The following is a 19,782-nucleotide window of genomic DNA, read 5'->3' as shown; positions in this document are numbered from 1 at the left end:
CTACACTGATCAGCCACAGCATGAAAACCACCTGGCTTGAAAGTCACGTGACACTATGTGAGGTTCGGATGTGTGAACGGCGAGCTCTGTGATCTTTGCTAGTTTTAATACTTTTTATGTCATAAACCGGTGATATTTGATACACCCTGGTCTTTGACTGTTCTAGGAAGACAACATGTCAAAGAATTCAAAATCCTCGGGCTCTGAAGACATTAAAAGATACTTACGTGCTCAAGCTGATACCCCTGAGCAGCAGGCCGCAAGCCAGGGAGCCCATTTGGCCGGAAAAGTGAAGGAAATTCGGCGAGAATTGTTGAACATGTTGGCAATGCTGACAAAGGTCATTGCTGACTTGGAGGATCGTGCTGTAGCACGTCGATCGATCATAGCCATGGAGACGGAATTTACTGAGGTGGTTACAAGAGTGGGGGATGTTGAGAAACAGATCGATTATCTGGAGTCATCGGAGAGGGAATTAGCTGCTAATCCACTAGCGAACAGGGTGGATTTGGAGCATGTCTGGGAGAAGTTGGAGGATTTGGAGAATCGTAACCGGCGGAAAAACTTTCGAATTGTTGGAATTCCTGAGGACGAAGAAGGTCGGGATATGGTGAAATTCCTGGATGGGCTCTTTCCGAGCCTGCTCGACATAACAGGCCATAAGCTGGAAATCGAGCGAGCTCACGAGGTTCTGAGACAGGCCCGATCAATTCTGGCCAAATTTCTGAGATCATCTGATAAAGATCTCGTGTTACACGAGACGAAGATAAAGAAAGGCTTTCTTGGAAGAACCACAGCATTTTCTTGTTCCCAGACTCTGCGAATCTGACAAGAGAGAAACGTGATTGATTCAAGGAATGCAAGAATCTCTTACATCAACGGAAGCTCGCTTTTGCATTGATGTTCCCGGCCAAATTGAGAATAGATACTAAGGATGGCTGTAAAGTATTTACATGTCCCCAGCAAGCAATGTCCTTAATAAAGTCAATGGAATAAGTTATTTTGTGGTTCTCACGTTGCAGCCAAGTGGACCGACTCACTGAATATTCACTTGACCGTCCGAGGAAACTGAGCGGCTTTTTTATTTATTTTTGTGCTAATTCTGCCAAGCAGCTGGAGTTTGTTTTGTGTAGCAGCACTCCTTCGGGACAGTTTTGTGGATGAATCTGCATGTTCATTGTGCTTATGCCTCCTATTGGTTGGAGTTTGTTTTGTGGAATATTTCTTGCAGGACATTGGAGTGATTGGGTCATTTGTTGCACTCATGTAGCAGTTGAATGGGCCAGCTCACTGAACATTCGATTGACTGTCCGAGGAAACTGAAAGGCTTATTTTTTATTTTTTTGAGTGCTAGTTCCGTTAGCGGCTGGAGTTTGTTTTGTGGAGGAACACACCTTCGGGACAGTTATGTGGATGAATGTTCTTTGTGTTTATTCTGCTTATTGGCTGGAGTTTGTTTTATAATTATCTTCTGTTGTGTAATTCTGTTTTACAAAATTTGTATAGAAACACCGGACTTGAGCAATCCAATGGCAAAGTTGTCACGGGGGTTCCCATAGGCGTACATGGACTGTTTGAGTTTAGAAGGATGGACGCCGGTTGGTGCTGTCGTGCGCGGGGTTAATGCGCATGTTTTTCTTTTTTCTGTTTGTTTGGTTCGGGGGGAAGTTTGGGGTTTGATTGTTGCACTAATGTGGAATGTGGTCTTTATAATTTTATTTTTTAAACATAATACATTTTTTCTAACATGTCAAAATGTCAAATGTTAGTATGAGTGGATTGTCTCTCTCCACATGGATGTGAATGGGTTGGGGCACCCCATAAAAAAAAGAAATTTCTTCTTAAACATAAGAAATACGATATATTGTTTCTTCAAGAAACGCATCTTTCCCTCCAGGAAGCTGAAAAATTTGGGAAGATGTGGGGTGGACATGTTTTCTTTGGTGCTCGCTCAAGTAAGAGCAGGGGAGTCATTACACTGATAAGTAAGCATCTACAATTCAAATGTCTCAAAAAGATTAAAGATAAAATAGGAAGAGTCATTGTTTTTGCAGAAATTCAGGGGCAAAGTTTGATTTTGGCTAATATTTACGCACCTAAAGCTGATGATCAGGGTTTTTTTATATATCTTGAAGGGATGTTGGTACCCCTCATGATACAATATTGGGAGGAGACTTTAATCTATTGATGGACTCAGTGCTTGATCATAGTGAAGCAAAAGTGTGTAAGCCCCCTAGAGCAACATTGATGCTTCACAGGATGTGTAAAAATCTTGGTCTTACAGATATTTGGAAACTTTTGAACCCATCTGGTAGAGACTATACATTTATTTTTTCATCAGTCCATAAGATTTATTCTAGAATAGACTTTTTATATATATCTAAGTCCCTTATTTCATCTGTTGTGGATTGCTCAACTGGAAACATCTTAGTCTCAGATCATGCCCTGGTGAGTTTAGAGGTGTTGCCACATATGGAGAAAAATAAATCATATACACTACCGGTCAAAAGTTTTGAAACACTTGACTGAAATGTTTCTCATGATCTTAAAAATCTTTTGATCTGAAGGTGTATGCTTAAATGTTTTAAATGTAATAATTTAATACAAATAAAAAAAAGTTTTTAAAATTGATGACTTAGACCAAATAATAAAGAAAAGCAGCATATAAGTGCCCAACATAGATGGGAACACTTCAATACTGTTTAAAAAGCATCCCAGGGTGATACCTCAAGAAGTTGGTTGAGAAAATGTCAAGAATACATGTCTGCAAATTCTAGGCAAAGGGTGACTACTTTGAAGATGCTATAATATAACACAGTTTTGATTTATTTTGGATTTTGTTTAGTCACAACACAATTCCCATAGTTCCATTTATGTTATTCCATAGTTTTGATGACTTTACTATTATTCTAAAATGTGAAGAAAAAAAATTATAATAAAGAGTAATCAATAATAAGTGTTTCAAAACTTTTGACCGGTAGTGTAGTTGGTGCTTTAAAGTATCCCTTTTGCAAAATCCTGATTTCCAACAAATATTAAAGGCTGAAATCAATGTTTACATGGAGACCAACTGGTCCTCAGTATCCTCTGTGGGCATGGCTTGGGAGGCACTAAAGGCAGTTGTTAGGGGTCGGGTCATACAGTATGCCTAATTGGAAGAGAATATTATAAGTACCAATACAGAACTGAAGCGCCGAATGTCATCTGAAGGCCTCAGAGAATTGACCTGATCGAAATACAGATATAATACTATTTTGTCGCGGAAGGTGGAGTTTTGGTTATTTAGGGCAAAACAGTCATATTTTGAGTTGTGGGACAAAGCAGGGAAGCTTTTGTCTAGATATATAAAGCAGAGAGAATCTTTTTCTACCATTTCCTCAGTGAAATCTGCTGATGGTGAAATATTTACCTCGGCCATTGATATTAATAATGCTTTTAAAGAATTCTATCTCGATCTTTATAGTTCCACGTCTTCGTCTATTGATGAATATTTTAGAAACTTTATGGAACCATTAGATCTCCCTAAACTGATGACTGAGCAAAGAAATTCTCTTGATTCTGAGATAACCTTGGAGGAGCTTGGTGAGGTAATTAAGGCTCTGGGGCCAGACAGTTTTGCCGCTGAATTTTTTAGATCTTATGCTACAGAACTGGCTCCACTTTTGTTAGAAGATTATACGGAATCATTAAAGAATGGAAAGCTTCCACCAACCATGACACAAGCCCGGATCAGTCTGATTCTTAAAAAGGACAAAGATCCATGTGAGTGTTAGAGTTACCGTCCAATTTCCCTGATCCAGCTAGATGTTAAAATCTTGTCCAAAATTCTGGCTAACCGATTAAGTAAAGTTGTGACATTTCTTATACATATAGATCAGGTGGGGTTTATTCGGGGCCATAGCTCTTCTGATAACATTAGGCATTTCATCAATATCATGTGGTCAGTGGTGAATGATCAGACTCCGGACGCTGCCATCTCACTTGATGCCAAAAAGGCGTTTTGAATGGACTGAGTTACTTTATAGGCACTTGGTAGCGGCGGTAAAAACAAATGGATTAATTTCAGATTATTTTTACTCTGGATAGGGGCACCCAGCAGGGTTGCCCTCTTTCCCCATTGTTGTTCTGTCTTGCACTGGAACCATTAGCAGCCGCGATAAGAAAGGAGGATGATTTTCCAGGGGTGATGGCGATAGGTGTGGTGCATAAGCTTTTGTTTAACGCAAATTATATTTTATTATTCATCTCTGACCCCATTAGATCTATGCCTTGTCTCCACAGAATTATTAGTTCCTTCTCTAAATTCTCAGGTTACAGAGTCAACTGGTCTAAATCCAAAGCTTTGGCTCTGACAGCATTCTGCCCATTAACGGATTTTCAGCCAGGCACCTTCCAGTGGCCCAAACAGGGCATTAAGTATTTGGGCATTTTATTCCCGGCTATTTTGTGTGATTTAGTTAGTAATTTTGACCCTTTAATAAAAAGGTTTTCGAGTGATGTGAGTAGGTGGGCTTCTTTACATTTATCTATGATTGGGAAGGTTAATTAAAATTAATTGTATTCCAAAATTCAACTACCTGCTACAATCTCTCCCTGTAGATTTCCCCCTCTCTTATTTCAAGCTATTTGATAGCACAGCGAAGTCCTTTATTTGGAATGATAAACGTCCCAGATTACATTTCAACAAGTTACATAGGCAGATTGACAAAGGTGGGCTAGGCCTACCAAAGATTTTGTTTTATTATTATGCATTTGGCCTCAGACATCTGGCTCATTGGTCACTTGCACCTGAGAGAGCCCCTCCCTGGTTTGGTATTGAACAGGAAGTTCTTGCCCTTATTTCGCCATTGCAAAACCTTTCTATCAAACTAACCGGAGAAGTTAAGTCACACCCTGTTATTTTGCATTTGCATGTGGTTTGGACAAAAGTGTCCAGAGTGTTTAATTCGGACATTTATTTAAATGTTGCCTCAAGCATATGGCTGAACCCTAAATTACGTATTAATAAGTCCCCCTTCTTTTGGTCAGAGTGGATTGTGAGGGGGATTACTAAACTCGGTGACCTATATGAGACTGGAGTGTTGAGATCTTTTTAGAATTTGGTTCATCATTTTGGGATTCCCAGATCTCAGTTTTATAGGTATTTACAGGTATTGTTTTTGGGAGTAGTAGCACCCTCCCCAAAGCTGCTTTGGGAGAGGTAATAGAGGGAGTTAAGTATTGATTCTGTTTGTATATGTTTTGCTTTTATTTGTTTAATATATGAATCAATAAAAAAATTTAATCACAAAAAAAAAGAATGCACATACACATATAAACTACAAATCCCTCTCCACTGCCCCTCCCCGAGAACCCTCCAAAAAAGCCAAATATCCACCCAACTTCCTGTCAAACAAATCCCATTTTCCCAGCCTTCTATAAATCACCTCCTCAAATGCCACCACCCCCGCCCATCTCCCCACACCACTCCCGACACGAGGGTGCCCCAGCCGACTTCCATCCCCTGAGGATGATTCGTCTGCCGATCATAACTCCAGCTAGGACCCAACATTTTTAATGTCTATCCCCGATATTAAAGATCAGAGGCGAGTCACTGTCAGAGCCAAAGCTTCGGATTTAGACCAATTGACTCTTAGAAACTTAGAAAAGGAATTAATAATTCTGTGGTGGCAAGGCATAGATCTAGTGGTGTCGGAGACGAATAATAAAATATCATCTGCGTAAAGCAAAAGCTAATTCCCTCTCCGATGACTCCAGATAATCGATACGTTTCTCAACATCCCAGATTCTTGTAACCAACTCAGAGAGTTTCGTTTCCATTGCCGTAATCGATCGACCTATTACAGCAAGATCCTGTTAGTCAGCAACAACTTTCGTCAGCATCACAGACATGCTTGCCAGTTGCCGCTGAATTTCTTCCACCGCACCGTCCAAACCGAGTCCCTGGTCTGTGGGCCTGTCTGAGGTATCAGCTTGAGCACTTAAGTGTCTTTTAATATCTCCAGAGCCCGAGAATTTTGAATTCTTTGCCATGTTGACTTCAAAGAACAGATATTTAGCAGAGTGTATCGAATCTCACCGGTTTATGACATAAAATAATTAAAAACTAACAAAGTGCGCAGAGCTCGTCGTTTACACATCTGACCCTCGCATGGCTTCACGTGACCGTGTATGTGCATTTTTTACGTTTTTTTATTTTTATGTTGTAATTGTTGGTGACCATTGTAGTGCATGTTTGCGTCGGATGGGGGGTTGGGGAATGTTCGGGGGGAGGGGTTTAATGTATATAATTGATTCCATATTTTATGTTGTGTTTGTTTGTCTTATGAATGGAATCAATAAAAATTGTTAATAACAAAAAAAAAAAAAACACCTGCCTAATATTGTGTAGGTCCCCCTCGTGCCAGCAAAACCGTGCTAACCCACATCTCAGAATAGCATTCTGAGATGCTATTCTTCTTACCACAATTGTACAGAGTTATCTGAGTTACCGTAGACTTTGTCAGTTCAAACCAGTCTGACCATTCTCTGTTTACCACTCTCATCAAAAAGGCATTTCCGGGGGGCCTGGGTAGCTCAGTGAGTAAAGACGCTGACTACCACCCCTGGAGTTGTGAGTTCGAATCCAGGGTGTGCTGAGTGACTCCAGCCGGGTCTCCTAAGCAACCAAATTGGCCTGGTTGCTAGGGAGGTTAGAGTCACATGGGGTAACTTCCTCTTGGTCCCTATAATATGTGGTTCTCACTCTCATTGGGGCACATGGTGACTTGTGCATGGATGCCACAGACAATAGCATGAATCTTCCACATGCTCAACAAGCCACATGATAAGATGCACAAATTGACAGCCTCAGACACAGAGGCAACTGAGATTTGTCCTCCACCACCCGGATTGTGGCAAGTCACTACACCACCATGAGGACCTAGAGCACATTGGGAACTGGGCACCCCAAATTGGGGAGAAAAAAAATAATTTAAAAACAGGCATTTCCATCCACAGAACAGCCCCTCACTGGATATTTTTTTTTTTGTTGTTTGTTTTTGGCACCATTCTGAGTAAATTCTAGAGACTGTTGTGTGTGAAAATCCCAGGAGAAAAGGAGTTACAGAAATACTCAAACTAGCCCATCTGGCACCAACAATCATCCATGCGATTATCTAATCAGCCAATCGTGTGGCAGTAGTGCAGTGCATAAAATCACGCAGATACGGGTCAGGAGCTTCAGTTAACCCTTTAAAGCCTGAGCCCAAAATTCCGAAAATTCCATTCTGTGCCAGAATATGATATTCATATCCAAATTCATATTATATTCATATTCATATAACATCACACACCTGAACTGTATATAACATATTGAAGAGAATAACTAAGGGCTTTCAAATGATATAAAATATATGTATGATTATTTAAGGCTAATCATCCTTTATCAATAAGATTTCACACAGCAATTAAAAAAAAAATCTTCTCCGGCCACTTTGACACTTTGCCTAGATTTTGCAGAAATGTACTCGACATTTTCTCAACCAGCTTCTTGAGGTATCACTCTGGGATGATTTTTACACAGTACTGAAGGAGTTCCCATCTATATATATGCTGGGCATTTAGTGGCTGCTTTTCTTAATTCGGTCCAAGTCATCCATTTCAAAAACAATTATTTTATTTTTATTTTTTAATAAAATGTTAAAGTTTTGTAATTAAATAAATTAATATGGTGGCATGATTATATTTTTGTCTACAAAACTAATTTCAAACATTTAAGCACAGGCCTTCAGATCAAAAGGTTTTTAAGATCATGAAAAACATTTCAGGCAAGTGACCCCAAACTTTTGAACGGTAGTGTATATACACACACATACACACACATACGCACTGTAACGTACACACACACATACGCGCGCACACACACACGCACGCACACATACGTACAAACACACGTACACACACACGTACACACGTACACGCACACACACAATTTGAAGTCGTTGACGGCCCCGCGACAGCAGATGGCGGTGTGCCGTTCGATAGAAGCGGAAAACGGCGAATGGAGGGAAATTTCATTGTTGTTGACGGCAAGCAGCGGTGTTTCAGGATGGGACTTCAACATAACACAGAACTTTTTAAGCCAAACCTTGCTGCTAAATCCCCATGTAGGAGAAACATGCTGTGCTAGCAGTTGAAACCGCAGAAAGAATGACTCTGAGAGGCAGCACTGCGCAGTTGGACACGTTACTAATCGAAGCAGTCAGTGAAGCTGATGCCAGGTAATGACTGCCTTAAAACTCAAAATTCATCGGAAGAATCAGAAACAACTGTGTTGTTTACAACACATGCTTGTGAATTTTTACGGCAAGATATGCAAGAATTAAAAATATAAAAAAGTATAATATGATTTTTTAACGTAGGGATCACCGGGGCTAGTTGTCACACAGGAAAGTCAAAAGGGCTATATCTCAGTTATCTCTGTTTTGAGTCAAAGGACTTCAACAAATGTTTGTTTTCATTACACTCCAAAATTATTCCTGGCAAAATTATAATTTAAACAAATGTTTAAAATTTGATTTATTTAAAATTGCTCAGCTTTGCCCAAGTGTCATTTCAGGCTGTCAACTCAATTAGAGCTTCGAGCTTCCCACAATGTAATTTATACCGTTTATATATATAGAGAGAGAGAGAGAGAGAGAGAGAGAGAGAGAGAGAGTTTCTGTTGACCAAAACAATTGTATTTTTCTGTCACCTGACCTATGCCTTTTGCCGTTTTGTAATTGAATTGCTTAAATATAGCTGAAACCCCATTTCAGTCTACAAGCTAATATAATTTCAATAGCGATATGTTGTGGAAGATGCCTTTTTACATTACTTTAGATAGTATTTCATATATCAAACAGAGTATTCTCAAATCAGTGTCAATAAACAGCAGATTCCCATTGTGTCAACTTACTCAATGTAGTGTGACCACAATTTTTATCGACTTTAATGTAGAATGACTTTTAAAAATAAACCTACCCTGAAAAATATTCACTGGAGTAAAAACGTGTGACAACTAGCCCTGGTCTTCACTATATATGTGGATATATGAGTATAAAAATGTTGTGTATAAAGGTGTGCAGAGTCTCTGCTGTCTAAGGGTGCGAATCCGAATGTAATCATCCGGGATGGTGTGGCAGCGGTTCATTTAGCTGCAGGTAAAGAATCTGAGAGAGGACTGCGGTGCCTTAAACTCATTCTACAGCACGGAGCTGACCCGAACCTCAGGTTAGTTACAACATACTTACATTAGACAACTTGTACACAATGTGTTCACTGCCACACTCATATGTTGAATTTGTTGCATAGTCTGCAGTTTTCTTGTGAAGCACCATTTTTCAGTTTATCTTACTGGAACTGAAACGTAAATTATTATTATTAGAAAGACTGACATGCAAACTTTGACATAAACGGTGTGTTTGAATTCTCCAGTATCAACAGTTTCATCTCTACAAGGATTTTAAGAGCTTAATACAATACTGTGACCATTATCTGTTCAAAGCTGTTTTCTCTCTTTTTAGGACTAGTGAAGACCTTACTCCATTACATATCGCTGCATCTTGGGGTTGTTATCAGAATCTGCGATTACTTTTGCGCAACGGTGGAAACCCAAACCTCAAAGATCAAGTACAACATTCAGTGCATTATTGCCTCCAGTATTAACCTCATAACATATAGCATTCCTGCATCAATCTTGACATTTACTACATACTTTATCTTTATTTTGAATCAAGTTTAAGTTAGACTGCACTTTTGTGCAGTGGATAACTTAAGAGCTATGTGCTGCTGTTTTTGTTTTTCCCAGAGATTTTGTTCATTTGTGTTTAAACTACTGTACTGCTTTGTTTTTAGGATGGAAATAAACCATCTGATTTGGCCAAACAGGAAGAGAACAGTAAATGTGCCAGTCTTCTTCAAGAGTATGAATCCCACACATCAGAGGAGGAACACGATGTGCCCAAATTCCAATATTGTAAGATTCTAGACTATTAGAATGTTGATAACAGTCATTTGGGTGAAGCTGGTCTTTAGATCTTCCAGAAATAGTTTGTGCTATCAGCATCAGTGTTATTTCTCTCCTGTCGGGCAGAATAAATCATGAAAATCCATCTTCTTTTGTTTGTAGCAATCCTGTCTGGCCAGTCCATGAGCGACAGCACATTCAGTCTAGATACTTCCAGTCCTGGTTCAGAAAGCATCTTAATTCTTGATCACCCTGGAGTGGGACCACTGAGCAGCACACGGTTATCCTCTTTTTCCAATATGTGTAGAGTCAGTGGAAGACCTTTGACCAGAGAAAGTCAGGCCTTCTGGCTGTCAGACGTGCCAGATCTTGAGTCACATGATTCTCATGTTTGGAGTAAAGATGAGATCTGTAAGGAATTACCCATACTGTCTAGTACATCTCTCTCTGTCTTGGACAATAAAAACAATCCAGGACTTCAACATCAAGCTGTAGATTGTGAACCTGATGTATTGCAATTTAAGAATAGCTGGCTGCCACATATACAGCACCCTGTTCAATCTCAACCTGACAATAGAAAAAGTGTCACCTTCAAAGGAATTAATGAATATTTCCCAAGCACCAGCCCAGATCATCATCTGCAGCTCTTTCTTGATCAGTCTAGTGATATTACATTAGATCTTTCTCAATATCCTGATTTCATGGACACTAAACGCATGGCTACTGTGTTACAAAATCAGGGAATTGATGTCACTGACGATGACGATGTGTTTGTGTTTTCCAAAGAAGTTGATACACTGGAGAATGAGTTTGAAAAGACTGTTGTTGGGCCAGAACCATTTGATAAGACTAATAGTGATGATGATAATGATGATGTGTTTAAGAGCACTATTCAACCCCCAGTCAGTAGTGGATCTAGTGAGTATAGTAGCTGTAGCAGTGACCCCTACAGAAGTCCAACTGAAGGTTCATTGGGAAGTGGAAGGTTGTCCAATAATGAAAACAATGGACATCCACCTTTGACCGAACCCTCTGCTCATAAACCAGATTTGAACATTAGACTGTGTGCCTCCAGTGCTAGAAATGAAGGCCTTAACTCCGTTAGAGATGGGAAAAAACAGGTTTCAGAAGCAAACAGGTGTCATAGTACAGAATCATGTTTATCCAAAATAGCCAGAGATATCGGTAATGTAGAAATGATGAATACTGAAATTGATTTTATTCCAAGTCCATTCGTGACTGGGAGAACACGCTCAAGACTTAGTCGTTGCTCAGAGAGAATGAGCCAAAATTCAGCTTCCTTTCAGTCCTGTTCTTCTCTTTTTGAACAGACCCTACCCACCGCTACACGTTCACGGCGCAATATGAGTAAGTCACCGTACGGTGTATCAAAGTACAGTCTTGATGAAGACAGTATCAGTGGAGGAAGTAAATTGGAAAATCTTGACTCTCAGATGAGCACTCTCAAGTTATCTACAAGCTCAGATGGTCAAAGCCAAGCTGACACACAACTGTTATTAGAGAGCATGGCTGACACAGTCTTAATTTCTGGAAGTAATGTTGAATTACAGCTGGAAACCTTTGAAACTTGTAATAAGGTTGCCTCTCCTTTTTGTCTCAAAGAGGATAAGCTTGATGAACTTTTGACTTTTGATATGCAAGAAGTAAAGGAAAGCTCAACAGAAATGCCAAGGATAAACTCAATTGCTGTAGGAGACAAAGAGTCCTGGGTTAAACATGGATTTGATTCTCAACAGGAGTCATTGTCATTTCAGGCAAGCTCAGAATTTGCTTCAAGTTTGAGTTACGAATCTCCCAGAGCACAGAATCCACATGGGAATCCAGGGCGCACTGGATGCACGCCTAGATATAGCATGAGTCGACTGTCGTGCCACTCACGGCAGCAGACGCTAGCAAACCTTTCTTGCTTACCAGGTGGACAACCTTTAATCGCTGATATGGATGCACCTGTGGAATACCTGTATACTGACACTGAAGAGGGCCATAAACTCATTGAGACCCATGTTCCACCAACAGCTAACACCTCTCTCAGCTCTAGCATGAGCACCAATACCTCTGAAGAGACGGTTCTTTATGATTGGCGCTCAGTTCAGCTCGGGACTGCAAGTCCAGATTATAGCAAAGAAAGCTGTCGGCCTGAAAAGGAGGTGGATGTTGGAATCAGTGGTTTAACTGACAGGGAACTCAGAAATAAGTTAATTGAACTGGGAGAGGATCCAGGACCCATAAACAGCCAAACCCGGCCATTGTATGTACAGAAACTGAAGAGATCCCTTCAGAATACACCTCGCACCCAGAAATCAGTCCATCTGAGCCCCACTAATTTCACTGGTATGTACAATGAAATTAAGTGCAAAGAATAGCATTTAGCCAAGGTACACTTTATCTAGCTCATCAGTCTTTATTTTGTGGCCTTTGACATGCCTGAATGTATGGTTATTGAAATTTGCCCTCAAAGGTTGTGATAATTAGGCAGTATGCTTATAATTTTGTACTCTTAAAAATAAAGGTTCCAAAAACAAGGGTTTTCACAGCAATGCCATAGAAGAACAATTTTTGAAGAACCTTTTTATAGGATGTGTCTCATCCTTATGTGTGAATCAGTATATTGTGAACACGAATTCAGGCACTGGCAAGAGTGTTGATTCACTGAGCATTGGGACAACGATGACTCAATTACCTGGGACACGTTTACGCGTTATTATTAATCAGCAACATCGCTGTATAAATAACACTATTGTGCTTTTTTGTTGTAGATTTTAAAACGTACAGTGTTATTATGAAAGATAAATCAAATGAATTAAGAAATAAATATGCAAAGGAGTGTATTTCTAACTCTTGTTCTAACAGATCTGATTGTAAAAATCTTTTAAAGATCGTTTTCCTTTCATGGACATTATTCTCTTTTAAAAAGAAAAGGCTTTTACTAGGCTGGGCGATAAAACAATCTCTATCGCGGAAAAAAAATTAATCCACGATATCGATGAAAAGCTTTTGAGTAATTTTCGATATTTAGATATGTTATACATCTAGATGATCAGGTGTGTGTCACTAAAAACGCAAGCAGTTCATCTTTCTCAGACTGAATTAAGTTGCTGCCTTGCTAGATTAGGCTACACCGGACACTGAGGTCTGAGTCCCGACCCTGGATTGATTCCATCCGGATTGCAAGTCTTCATGACGACAGTTGCGACCTCTCATCATCTCTAGTGAGCAGCACGACAAAACAGCAGTGCTGTATACACCGGCTCTGATCTTTCTGTGCTGTATTCTTGATTATTTTTCTCTAGCACTGAACATGCTTCATGTATGCCCTGTCCTGCTCCGCATGCCACTTTTCCCCGCATGTGAGTACACATGAGGCGCCGGATAAGTTAACATGGTTTCAGAGCGCTTTAAGTCCATAAAGTTTTTTCCTTCTAAATGTAGCTTTATTAATCATAATGTTACGAGCCTCTAATAATAATAATAATAATAATAATAAACAAAATAGATTACTGTTCTAATTTTGTGAAAATTAATCAGATGTCATTACCTCTGGCATGAGTGACAAGGAAGGACAATACAATTACTAGTTTGGTAGCCTAGTCTTTCTCACTTTAATGAAAATATAAAAACGGTCCATTCAGACTTTTTACATTTTCTAAATGTTCTCTCAGGGGATGCCCCTTAATCCCCATATAGTATCATTACTCAGTCATAAGAGCATCTATGCCCCATACTTGGGTATTTGAATGTAAAGAAATATAAAAATATATATAATCTGAATGTAAAAATATTCAAACAAATACTGGACTGCTGTCAGTTAGCTTCAAAATGAACAGATGATCGTTTAACATTCATATCCAACTGCACTTGATTGATAAACTCTATTAAATATTTTAAGATTTTGGTAGAAGATCCCTCAGACCCCACTGCTTTGGGTGTCTCTGGGCCCCCAATGCAGTTTTGTAGAGACTATTTTGACTGAAGGATTTAATTATTATTATTATTATTAATTGTTTTTGCTTATTTTTCCACTAGAAAGAACCGATTGTGCAATTGGAAGTTTCCATTGATGTTAAAGGTTCTTCATGGAACCATACATGCGGATTAAGAACCTTTATTTTGCAGAGCAATATCATTCTGACAATGCGAAAGTTAACTGTTTATACCAAAACCTCAGTCAAGCATTATATTTTATTCATCTTAATGATGGAGACAAGAAAGTAAAGTTGCTGCCTGAATGTGTCCTTTTTTACATCTCACGTTGAATTCCTATGGCATATAGAGTAAAATATATCAATTTTAGCATATAAATATCATTATTTATTTTTAAAGAAAACAAAGTTATTTCTTCCTCAGCTACAGGTTACAGCCCAGAGCTTGAAAAGGCTCTTCACAGATTTCTACTTCCAGACTGTCAAGCAGATGAGTTTGCTTTGTGTGAGCAGTTTGATCAGCCTGATCAGAATAAGAGATGGCGTGAGGGTTTCATCAAGTCCAGCTTTAACTACCTGTTGCTTGATCCACGGTATGTATTTTATCACATTTTGTTTAATTTATTTTAAAGAATTGCCAAGTTGTTTTAAACGAAACTTAAGCAAAAATGTTCCCACTATTTTATAGCGTGACCAAGAATCTACCATATCGAAGTCAATCCATGACCCCTAAAGAGTGTTTTCAGACCTTCATCAATGCTGTGTTCTATGTTGGAAAGGGCAAGCGCTCTAGACCATACAGTCACCTCTATGAAGCACTGGAATATTTCAAAGGAGATAAGACCTCAAAGGTTAGTCAAGCGTCCCCATTTATTCTTTTTTTATGTGATATTTAGATCCATGACAATGGATTAAAAGAAAAATCTAGCAAAAATCCCATTTAAAAAGCATGTGCAAAGTTCACAGGGTCTGTTCCAAAACAAAGTGAGCTGCCACACAGTCCCCTGCATACATAGGCAGCTGCTTACTATGGCAGTATCTGAACTAAAATGGAGCCTTATAAGACTATTATGAGCTATTACGAACGCTCTACATAGGCAGCAACTCCACGCACCATTCAAATAGCGCTTGGAGACTTGTTTTGCAACTTGACTTCAATACATGTGATGCAAGAGGAACAACGGTACTCTAATGAGCATAAATATACATAGCATGACACATTTTGGGTAAAATAGTCAGTTTTATATAATTTTAAAATAATTTTCTTTATTTTCTGCAATCTGCACTCACAGACAATAATTCAAAACTTGTGTTCTGAATTCACAATTGCAGACAAGTAGTCACAAATGTGTAAAATTACATTCACATAAATACAACTATAGACACAAACTTGTATTACACATTAACTTTTGTACTTTAATTCATTTTCCAACACAAATCCACACTTACAACCTCTCAAATCTGGCACTGCAACTTTAAATCTTCACGCCTTGACTTTTGCGATTACCTTTGCGAAAAAACTGTAGCAAAACTCACTTGTAAATACTTGATGTGAGAGAGCAAGACCAGTGTTTGGTGGGGGAGGGGGCAATGAAGTCATTTTATTGTTTGATGCCTAGACAATGAATGCCACCTGTGTGGATCATGTTAACTGGGGTTGTGCGTGTGCATGTGAATAACTTTACTTGCCTTTTTAGCAGATTCATTCAATGCGAATTGCCAAGGAGCAGAGAAAAGACGTTTTAACACTATAAAAAAATGTTGGTTAAATTATTAACCCTCTTTGTTTTATTGATGTCTATTCAAATTAATTTGACACAGTTTAAGAGTGATTTTAACGGTTTCACAGGGTAACATGTAACTATGTTTAACGTGTGACATTGGTTTGAATGGGTACTGTCGATTACACTTGTCAGAGTGTCAAGTGGAATTATTTTATTTGCACCACTAAAGCATCATAGTCTGAAATGTCACAGTAATTGCCCTATACACTTGAATTACATTTATTTATAAAACATAAATGGTCTAGTGGTAGCGTGTCTGCTAACCATGCATATAGGCCTGGGTTCAAATCCCATGTGAATGCCTGTATTTTTATTTACATTGTTATAACAGCATAATTTACTTTTCTAAGGTTATGGGCATGACAATGTCATATGTTTATAACTACCCATGACACTGCCAAAAGATGATCTTTCAGAACAGCAACATTTTTTTTGTGGAGAGCAAGTACAAATGCCAAATTGACCAATGGGTGAGAATAAACTCTGAGAAAGCATGAGAAATTTCTTCAGAAACTTAATTCTGTTTGTTTGGCAAAATCTTAAGATTTTCAATCTTAAATTGGTTTGACAATTTTAAAAAGCCTCTTAACGTTGTATGGAAAACCTAGTTCATATATTTTTTTCTCTCAGTAATTCAAGCATTCTCAGAAAATTCAATAGATTATACTGTAATTGCTGGCCGTCAGATTCAGTTACAATTTTGATTGATTAATTTAAAACAATTTTATACATTTTGTGTCTGTGTATGTGTTTTTACCAAATTGTTTTCATTATATGTTAAAAAAATACATCAAAATCTGCAGCAAAGCTACAAATGCATCCTGTCTGACCTGGATTTCAAATCAAATCAATCAAATCACTTTTATTGTCACACAACCATATACACAAGTGCAATAGTTGGTGAAAGTCTTGGGTGCAGTTCCGAGCAACATAGCAGTCATGACCTGAACCCAGGACCAGCATCCCAGCTCTATTAGATCCGTCACTTTGTTGATTTTCAGGTTAATCAAGTAATTATTCATTATAAAGAAATAAAGGCAATTGAAATATATTATTGACACACATCAGCTTATGATGCTTTAGTGTTGCAAATAAAATAATTCCACTTGTGATTTTCTGCTCTGAAAAGTGTAATCGCCAGTACCCATTCAAACCAATGTCCCACGTTAACATGGGAAACCAGATGTTACCCTGTGAAACCATTAAAATCGCTCTTAAACTGTGTCAAATTCATTGGAACAGAAATCAGTGAAACAAAGCGGGTTAATAATGTTACCAAAAATTTTTGTAATGTGCAAAACGTCTTTTCTTTGGACCTTGGCAATACGCATTGAACGAATCCGCTGAAAAGTGAAATTATTCACATGCACGCACACATCCCCAGTTAACATGATCCACAGTTGAACAATAACATGAGTTCTGCTTTGCCCCAACAAAAAGGCATGGGCTGGCGCTGTGGCGTGACGTCATCATGTACAAAAACATCCCATTTCATTGGCTAGGCATCAGACGACTTAATTGCCCACTCCCCCACCAAACACTGGTCTTGCTCCCTCGCATCAGTATTTACAAGTGCACAAGTGAGTTTTGCCACAGGTTTTTTGCTAAAGTAGCTGCACCAGATTTGAGAGGTTGAAAGTGCCGATTTGTGGTTGTACTACGAAAATGAATTAAAGTGCAAAAGTTAATGTGTAAACAAGTTTGTGTCTATAGTTGTATTTATGTCCAGCCTTGACACCAAGTGTCCTCATAAACCAACTAAACTAAGTTTTTTTTGAAAATGTAAAAATGCAGAAAGGTTTCTGTGAGGGGTAGGGGATAGAATATATAGTTTGTACAGTATAAAATACATTATGGGTATGGAGAGTCCTCGTAAACCACAAATACTAATGTGTGGTGGTGGTGTTTTTTGTTGTTGTTGCAGAATACAAACTATTCACCTTTTGGCTAAAGTCGCCTTTTTTGAAGCTTATGTGCCCATTTTGTTTGGTAAAATGTTCTACATTTTATTTATTAAAATCACTTGAAATTGGTACTTTAAGCTTAAACACATACAGTTCTAAACACAACCAACAAATCAACTGAAAATATACCTCTGGAACACCTGCTATGACTTTCTCACCTCTTATGAGCTTGCATCCCTGTTTTTGAGTCTGCCAGTGGGACGGCTTTGGCTAATTTACTACATACTTTTACAAATAGCATCTTACTGTGGTAGGTTATGTGGCTGAAGTCCCACTGTGAGTTGCATGCAGGTCACAAACCTGTACTTCAGTAGTAATTTGTAGTGCACTAATCATTATTCACAAACACGGCACACTACCTTATCTTTTCTTATTTGTGCTTATAAATAAAAAGATGGTTGTCTCATCTCTGCAGAAGCTCTGCTCAAAAGTGCAGCACATTCTGCAGGTCTGGAATGCTGGGCATGGAGTCATATCCTTACACTGTTTCCAGAATGTCATTGCTGTGGAAGCATACACACGTGAGGCCTGTATGGTGGATGCTATTGGTAAGGAGAATATTCTTGAATATTCTTTGCAGTATAAAGTTCTGTCTTAAAGCCTTCACATCTTTTAATAGGGCTGAAGATGCTCACAAACCAGAAGCGAGGAGACTACTATGGTGTGGTGTCAACTTGGCCTGTCCATAGGAAACGGGAGTTAGGAGTTCACTTGCTTTACCGGGCGATGCAGATCTTTTTGGCTGAAGGAGAAAGACAACTCCGACCCGCTGACATCAGATGAACCCCAGAAACACCAAGATCCACCAACCCTGGGCATTACACAAACTTCAGTACTAAAGTCAAGCAAATATTTACATTGACCATTGTAATATAAATACAACTCAATTACCATTGAGTGAGGACCAGAAAATTTCTGCTAAAAATGATCTTAGTCATGCTATAGAACTGTTTTTTATTTTTTTTACATAGTGCTTTTTGGTCATTTTCCTGTAAAATGTATGGTTGAGCAGAACTCTAAAAGATGGTGGTAACTGAATGAGCTCTTGTTAAATGTAATGCTGCTGATAAACTGCTGTCTGTTCATTCCTTGAAAGATAATTATTTGCATAAATAAAGTGAAAGACAACCTCAAATATTGGCTTTATTTGAAGATTAGATCATACTTAAAATCCAGTTTAGAAGCTGAAAGGAACTTGGGACATTACACCTGGAGTATTTAAAATAGGTGGGATTGAACCAACATTGTTTTAAACAACTAATGAGGATCGTTCTCAAAGCACATAGTTGAATATTCCACTGCAAAGGTATTTATCACTGCAGAGTTATTTGTGCTTTTGCTAGAGCAATGTTTAAGTCACCTTTTCCCAAGTGTGGCCCCAAAAGAGGGTTGTTCAGTCACACAGAACATGGTGGTCCCAATTGCCATCTTTACAACAATCATCTGTACCGAGCCGCCTCTCAGTGATGGAATGAATACTGGAAATCTTTACATAAGCATTGCTAATTCACTTGAGTACAAGTAGAAGTATGGAGAAATAATTTGACTTGAGTAAGAGTAATTAATTTACAAATTACTTTAATGAAAATTATATTTTATATGTGCACTACTGTTAAAAACATTAGAAATGTTTAAAATTATTACTGTTTGAAATATTACATTGTTATATTATTTAAACATTTTTTTTACCCATGATGGCAAAGCCCCATTTTCCGCAGTCATTACTCCAGTCTATAAGAATATACTGTGTCACCTAATGCTTAATAGTTCACCCAAAAATGAAAATTCTCTCATCATTTACTCACCTTCATGCCATCCCAGATGTGTATGACTTTATTTCTTCTGCAGAACACCAATGAATATTTTTATAATATTTCAGCTCAGTAGGTCCATACAATGCAAGTGAATGGGTGCCAAATTGTTGACGCTCCAAGAAGCACATAAAGGCATCATAAAAGTAATCCATATGACTCCAGACTTTGAATCCATATCTTCAGAAGTAATATTATAGATGTGGGTGAGAAACATCAATATTTAAGTCATTTTTTTGCTATAAACTCTAAATTCATTATACATGAATAATGTGAATCACCAATAACACAAGA

General features: G+C 38.4%; 1 protein-coding gene across 3 annotated transcripts; it reads left to right on the top strand.

The window, feature by feature from the left end:
* The first annotated feature begins 8,022 nt into the window (after nucleotides 1-8,022).
* On the top strand, nucleotides 8,023-18,812 carry ankle1 (ankyrin repeat and LEM domain containing 1). Of its 3 annotated transcripts, none has more exons than XM_051663784.1 (9): nucleotides 8,023-8,261; nucleotides 9,165-9,252; nucleotides 9,546-9,651; nucleotides 9,877-9,997; nucleotides 10,151-12,340; nucleotides 14,354-14,522; nucleotides 14,618-14,780; nucleotides 18,093-18,225; nucleotides 18,297-18,812. In XM_051663784.1, the coding sequence occupies exons 1-9, from the start codon at nucleotides 8,255-8,257 to the stop codon at nucleotides 18,458-18,460; spliced, it is 3,141 nt and encodes a 1,046-aa protein (XP_051519744.1). In that variant the 5' UTR covers nucleotides 8,023-8,254; the 3' UTR covers nucleotides 18,461-18,812. The 3 variants fall into 3 exon arrangements, with proteins under 3 accessions (XP_051519744.1, XP_051519743.1, XP_051519741.1); XM_051663783.1 differs by having other exon boundaries at nucleotides 9,100-9,252; nucleotides 14,360-14,522; XM_051663781.1 differs by having other exon boundaries at nucleotides 9,100-9,252.
* Nucleotides 18,813-19,782: the final 970 nt, after the last annotated feature.

Source organism: Myxocyprinus asiaticus, chromosome 30 (assembly GCF_019703515.2).
Source record: "Myxocyprinus asiaticus isolate MX2 ecotype Aquarium Trade chromosome 30, UBuf_Myxa_2, whole genome shotgun sequence".
Lineage (NCBI taxonomy): Eukaryota > Metazoa > Chordata > Actinopteri > Cypriniformes > Catostomidae > Myxocyprinus > Myxocyprinus asiaticus.
The sequence above is the reverse complement of the archived record's forward strand: the minus strand, read 5'-3'. Positions and strand labels throughout refer to the sequence as shown.

Bases quoted from the DNA above. Each gene is read 5' to 3' on its own strand.
- ankle1 (XM_051663781.1), top strand. From the start codon at position 8,191: ATGACTCTGAGAGGCAGCACTGCGCAGTTGGACACGTTACTAATCGAA. The intron at 9,253-9,545 runs GTTAGTTACAAC...CTCTCTTTTTAG, and splicing joins GGAGCTGACCCGAACCTCAG to GACTAGTGAAGACCTTACTC. The intron at 9,652-9,876 runs GTACAACATTCA...CTTTGTTTTTAG, and splicing joins ACCCAAACCTCAAAGATCAA to GATGGAAATAAACCATCTGA.